A 6,692-nucleotide genomic window follows, 5' to 3' on the forward strand; every position below is an offset into this window, starting at 1 on the left:
TAAAACAAATTATTATCATATTATTTTAGTGAGAACTCGTAAATAACTAGAAATAACTAATGTTAGGGAAATCTGTTTATGTTTTGTAACGCATTTCTGGATTTTCTATTTTTTTAAAGATGTATCGGCATATTGGATTTTCAAATAATTAAATATTCTTATTGGTATCGGTCTTAAAAATCCTTTTATCGGTCGGGCTCTACTTTAAACCAATCGCAATTGTCTCGGGCAGGGACTTCTTTTGGTGGAACATTTGAACCCTGATAAAAGCAAACCCCACCTGAACTATTAAATGAAGTTAGCTGCACACAATACCGTAACGTGAGCTATTTAAATGAGCTGACACGTGGTGAAACCTCATCAGCTCCTACCGCCGTGTGCACTTTGTCCACAGCAATCCCACCAATCGGCCCCAAAACGTCCTCCTTTTTTGTGACTGTTAATGCCACTCTTCCTTCTGACCCCTCTGGGTCTGGGTCTGGGCCTGGGTCTGGGATCTGGGTCTGTCCCAGGTTTCTGCCTAAAAGGAGTTTTTCCTCGCCTCTGTTGCACTGTTGCTTGCTCTGGAGGAAACTACTAGACCTGTTGGGTCCTTGTAAATTCTGGAGTGTGGTCTAGAGCTGCTCTACCTGTAAAGGGTCTCGAGATAACTCTTGTTATGAATTGATACTATAACTAAAATTGAATTGAAATTGAATTAGAGAGGAAAGGCCGTAAACTTATTCTTTGTAAAAGAAAGAACCAAGCAGGCCTGCCTTGTTGCAGGATCTAAATGTGCTTCAAAACGTTTGCAGCTTGCTGCTTTGATAACACGGAGAGCGGAAGGTGAGCGACATGTTGAGCAATTATCCTGGAAATGTACTTCCGTTTGATCCAGATCAGCCAGAAATGATCCAGGGTGGCGCTTTGGTTACATGATACGCTTAACTACTGCAAGCCGACGTCATACGAAAGAGCCTTTGATTCTGGGTTGCGTTAGGAGACTTTGACCCCAGTATGTGTACCTTTTAAGCCTAGTTCAATCTTTAAAGCTCCTTAAGGGGAACTGGAACACATATTTGAGACGTAAATACGCAATGAGTGTGAAAGGATCTCATATCTACCTGTGTGTTCCCATGATGCACTGCTCTCAGAGGCTGGAGGATCCAGTGGAGCATCGTACCGGAAGTCTCAGAGCCGGTGGTGAGAGATCTCGCCTACTACTACTACTACTACTACTACTACTACTACTACTACTACTAAGACTACTTTTAGATACTCTACTTAAGTATTTCTGTGTCATGCAAGTTCACGCTGTCTGATGTTTTTGTTTCACAAACATGAATGCAAATCACAAAAAACCACCAGTACATTTTAAGTATTAGTTTCTACAAGTTGTGTATATATAAGTGTGGAATAATTAAGGTGACTGACAGGTGTTTATGACTTGACTGTCTCCTCTGTTTTCCAGGAGCCTCCTAAAGAAGACCTGACCGTCTCAGAGAAGTTCCAGCTGGTTCTGGACGTCGCTCAGAAAGCTCAGGTGAGACGTGGCAGAGAAGTCGGAGGCTCTACGTCACAGTGGGACACCTGCCGACAGATTTTACAACATGTGTTTTTTTTTGTTTTCTTTCGTCCTCACAGAATCTGTTTGGGAAGATGGCCAACATCCTGGAGAAAATAAAGAAGTGAGTTTGTCTGCCCACACCTTTTTTTTTTTCTTCAGGTTAGAGTGAACTGATGGTTTATATGCAGATCTTTAAGTGTGTGTGTGTGTGTGTGTGTGTGTGTGTGTGTGTGTGTGTGTGTGTGTGTGTGTGTGTGTGTGTGTGTGTGTGTGTGTGTGTGTGTGTGTGTGTGTGTGTGTGTGTGTGTGTGTGTGTGTGTGTGTGTGTGTGTGTGTGTGTGTGTGTGTGTTTTCTCTCAGTCTGTTCATGTGGGTTCAGCCCGAGTTGACTCAGAAGCTGTACATTGGTCTGTGGGTGGCCTTCATCTCCTCCTGCCTGCTGCCGTTCAAACTGCTGGGATTCTTCATGGGTACTTTACATACACAGTTTATACACTTACATACTGGTATACATCTATTTCTTTAACTTCACTGTGCAGCTCCAACATAAAATGACACAAAAATTACAAGCAGTCATCAGTGAATGTTCAGGCAACACTCAGTTTTAAATTCCACTAAACTCTTAAGTTGTGTAACCTGTGACTTGATGAAGTCTGTTGCTTTGCTCACTTGAATCCACTTATTTAGTCTTGTTGTTTTGTTGACTCTTTTGTTGTTGTTTTACATATTGGCAAATTGGCACCCCTTGAAAGTGAGCCGAATTAGCTATTGATAGTTGCTGTTTGCAGTGTACCCATGGATGTGCAGAGGACTATCACGAGCATCTTTTTTTCTATGACTTATAAGCAGATTTATGGGCTTTATAAGCAGATTCATGGACTTTTGAGATGAGCAAAGGAGGTAATTGTATCCTAGGGAAGTGGAAGTCACACTGATGTCTTTTTGTGTTCAGATTTGACTAAGTTATAACTCCGAGAAGAGCCCTTACCGTTCATTTAAGTTTCAACTATGTGATTTTTGGCCATTTTTGGGAGACAGAAAGACTCAGAAACAAGCTGACAGACACGTAGCTATGAAATATTACCAGCTTGTATAGTAGTTGTTAAAAAGTTGGCAGTAACTACAGCCAGCACACAGAAACATCTCATTAGAGTAGTGTTGGTGTCCACCTGATGAGTCCAATGTTCATGTTTTAGCCCCCCTGAAGGGTCCAGTTTACATTTCACTGGTTAGAGGAGTGAGATCCAGTCCTGCTGAGTGTCTCTGATTAGTGTCCTCCTCCTCCTCTTCTTCCTCCTCAGGTGTGTACGCAGGTATAAAGTTTTTCATCATCGACTTCATCTTCAAAAGCTGTCCCAAGCTGCGTCAGCGCTACGACACACCCTACATCATCTGGACCAATCTACCCACCGACCTGCAGCTGAAGGAGCGCGGCAACACCACGCTGAGCAGACGGGTCAGTATGAACTCTAAAAAAAAAATGCAGCTCGCAGACCGAGGTGTTGGTCTGAAGTCAGCCCCTGGCTCACATACGTCCTGGTTCTTACTGGTCCCAGAAGGTGGTCTCTGGTCTGTTTTGGTTTCAGTTCTCTGTTGTTTTTCTCTCTCAGCTGTCTGATTGTGAACAGGTAGGACCTTAATGTGTATGTTGTGTGTACTTACAGTCGCAGTGTAGAGATCAGTTCTGTTTAGAGTTGTAGGATCAATACTGACATCAATGAGTGTATGGTACGTGTTCACTGTGGTGTTTTTTCTTTTCACTGGCCCCTTTGTTTTTTTTCTCGGGGAAAAAAGTGTCATATGTTGACGATGACCAAACAGTCAAGGGGGGGTTGTTATATTTCTTTGCCCCAGTCCATCGGGCAACCCATATTGTTGAATCGTTCACCAGCAGTAATCAGTTTTCTTCTTTCTTGACCACTGACAAGCAAGGAAAACAGGCTACACCCTCCTACAACCACAATGGCTGTACCTGATTGGACGAACGCTTCACTCGTGGGCCGTCTGCTACCAGATTTCAAAAGAGAACCAACATTCGCATATTTTATGAAAACAGTTCACCGAAATGTGTACCTGAAAACATTTTTTGCTGAAAAAAATAATAGATGCAGTTGCTGAATCTGTCTTCATTTTTGATCGTCAACAGACAGTTTAAAAGATTTCCGTTGAGTTCTTGTGCCCCTGATGTGCATAAATTAGCCTGGACCTCAACTTTATGCAAATGAGGAGCGGGCAACTCGACGCCCCATCTCTTAAGAGTTGCCCTGACGCTACCAGAATGCATTGCCCCGGCTACTTACATTATGAATGGGAAGCGTGGAAATGACGCTGCCAGTGGACACGTACCACAAACGTAACCAATCAGCTGCTGTTATTATTAGTGACGGTGATAGTCTGTTAGATAAAGATATCCCAAAACCCTCCAGTTAGCTTGTCAGTGGGTGTTTCATTCCTGCTATGAATCCTTTAGATTGTGAAAACCTTCCCTTCAGGACAAACCTCAATCAGATCTTACTGGAATTTTCTGGGTTTTATGCAGATTCTTTTCAAGTTTGTATCCAAATTTTATCTTTGAACCTGAACTGAGTTGGATCTAATCCCAAATCTTTATAGTTCTTACCCGAGTTGTGTGTCTTTCCTTGAATTTTGGTCTTAAATTTGGGGTTTTAAAATAAATTATCCTAACTCAATTTTCAAGTTGGCTCTTATACAAATTTGCAGACTTCACTGGACAGATGCTTTAAAGCAGGGGTCTTCAACAGGGAGTCCGCGACCCCTAGGGGGTCCGCGGAGGTACTGCATGGGGGTTGCGAAAGTTTTGGTTGATTAGACCCCCCCCCGCAATTTTTTCCACTAATTGAAATGTCTTTAAATCCACATTAACATGAATTCAACACACTGTAGTAAGCAGATAAATGGAGGCAGAAGATGTCTTTCAGTCATCAATGCACACATGGCACTATAGGACCGGTTTGATATAACACAATTTTATACAATATATATAATTAGGGGGTCCCCGCTCCACCTCGCCATCAGTTTGGGGGTCCTTGGCCTGGAAAACGTTGAAGACCCCTGCTTTAAAGTGCAACACACATTGGCGTTGTCACGTGTTCAGACATCAAACGCAACACACAGGCAGAAGCAGTCAGGTACAGAAGCCGAGATCAGGTGATGTCTGGTACAACTGCTGTTTTTCTGAAGAGCGTTTGTTGCCCTCAATAAAAAGAAGCTAAACTTTATACTGGGACATAATATATTTGTCATGAATCCAATTTGGCCATGTTTAATTTGTTAAAAAAGAGCTTATTTGACTCCAAAGATTATCCAACTTTTCTCAGTCACTAGGATTTTTTTCCCCCTTTGGATTTTAATGACCCCTTTCCTCTAGCGCCTTAGGTCAGATTCTAACAGTTTTTCAGGTTTGTATGAACACTTGCAAAAAGTTTTCATGTGAATGTTTGTGTCCGAGTTTTTCCACCATTTGTGGTATTTTATTGTATCTATATACTATTTTCTACATGAAAGTTGTGACGGCTCTTAGGCCTCAAGACCTATCAAGTCCCTTTGGTTGCTGGGAGTTAATAAGGACTGAGGATTGACACCTGGATGAAATGATTGCTCACATGTCCATAAATAGGAGTGCCTGGGCAGTCTCTCTCTGTCTCTCTCCTTCCTCAAGGTTCCCCATGTCATGACCGGCCTCAAAGGTATGACAAAATGTGGAGAGCACATGTGTTTGCTCAATTAAATCAAATGTATTTAAATAAACAAAGTTAAACGTGCTATCAGTTTATTAGCAATGTGTGTAGTGTGTAGTGTACGGATGTGTGTTAGAACATGAAAGTAACTCCAAAGTCCAAAAAAACAGGCAATCTTGAGAGGGGAGGGAGACAGAGAGAGACTGCCAAGGCACTCCTATTAATGGACATGTGAGCAATCAGTTCATCCAGGTGTCAATCCTCAGTCCAATCCCCAACTCCCCAGCAACCGAAGGGACTTGATAGGTCTTGAGACCTAGGAGCCGTCACAAAGTTAATGTTGGTGAATTCCTCTAGTGCCACCTTGAGGACAAACTGTGAATTTGTTTGTTCCGCCTGTCCAGCCCACTGCGACGAGCGTCCGAGGGAGCGCCAGCGCTGCAGCTCCTCTGGGTGTCAGCCGGGACGAGGACGGAGGGCGGTACCACAGCACCAAGAGAGGAGCTTTTCACGAAGTCTTCAACCTGCCGGAGAGTGAGCGCCCTCTGACAGGTGGGAGAGAAACAAAGGGGGGTCAGGGGTGTACTAGTCTCGATTTGCCAGACCATCCACATGCTGCGGAGGGGAGGGAGGGTCTGGCTAGTCCACTCGGTATTGTGGGATGGGAGAAAAACGTGCTCTTGTTTATTGACATCTCTTTAAACCTGATGGTTTGTGTTGTTGTGTCAGTGTGTGAGAACGGCTGGCGCTGCTGCCTCATCAACAGAGACAGGAAGACACCGACAGACTACATCCGCAACGGAGTCCTCTACGTCACCGAGAAGTAAGTCCTTCACTCCCTGTGTGCTCCGTGAGATCGGCCGTGGTTGTATAATGTGAATTTGCCCCGGCGTAATAAACTGAGATGAAGACATGTCTGCATGTCTCAACTTGAGCGAAAAGTGTGTGTTTATCGTGAGGCTTTACTGCATTAATCTACCTTTTTATATACCTTTAGAGAGCCCGGAGGTAAATAAGAGACCGGGGCTGTAGAAGTAGTATAAGTAGTAGGTTCAGGTAGAAGTGAAAAAAGTCTAAAGAGGTTACAACTCCCACGACAACCTTTTTATTGTGGAGGATCATATTGGGATCAGTTGTGTTAATAGACTGTTAAAATTAATAGACATAGCATGTCATGTTTATAAGATTATAATTCAAAAAATTAACAACATTCTGTATGGCAGAAGACTTAAAACTAGCGATTAAGACCTGTAATGGGAAAATTACATAGACAATGATTTTCTTAGAGTAGTTATTCATTTATTAAAGTAAGTCCTTGTTATAAGTAAAAACCTTCACATAAGCCTCTGAACATGAGCCTCCTACTTCACATATGTCTCTGAAAACATGTGCCTCCTAAAGGTATTTCCTAGAATGGGGCCTTTAGTGTCTAGGGACAGCTAAAAATG

General features: G+C 42.9%; 1 protein-coding gene across 1 annotated transcript in view; it reads left to right on the forward strand.

The window, feature by feature from the left end:
* LOC116693728 (GRAM domain-containing protein 4) overlaps positions 1 to 6,692 on the forward strand; it is an 18,717-nt gene that overhangs the window by 7,887 nt on the left and 4,138 nt on the right. The window contains exons 10-16 of the mRNA XM_032522933.1: positions 1,134 to 1,182; positions 1,451 to 1,522; positions 1,624 to 1,667; positions 1,907 to 2,016; positions 2,848 to 3,002; positions 5,649 to 5,796; positions 5,974 to 6,067. Coding sequence (XP_032378824.1) covers positions 1,134 to 1,182; positions 1,451 to 1,522; positions 1,624 to 1,667; positions 1,907 to 2,016; positions 2,848 to 3,002; positions 5,649 to 5,796; positions 5,974 to 6,067 — 672 coding nt within the window. The remainder of the gene's footprint in view (positions 1 to 1,133; positions 1,183 to 1,450; positions 1,523 to 1,623; positions 1,668 to 1,906; positions 2,017 to 2,847; positions 3,003 to 5,648; positions 5,797 to 5,973; positions 6,068 to 6,692) is intronic.

Source organism: Etheostoma spectabile, chromosome 8 (genome assembly GCF_008692095.1).
Source record: "Etheostoma spectabile isolate EspeVRDwgs_2016 chromosome 8, UIUC_Espe_1.0, whole genome shotgun sequence".
Classification (NCBI taxonomy): domain Eukaryota; kingdom Metazoa; phylum Chordata; class Actinopteri; order Perciformes; family Percidae; genus Etheostoma; species Etheostoma spectabile.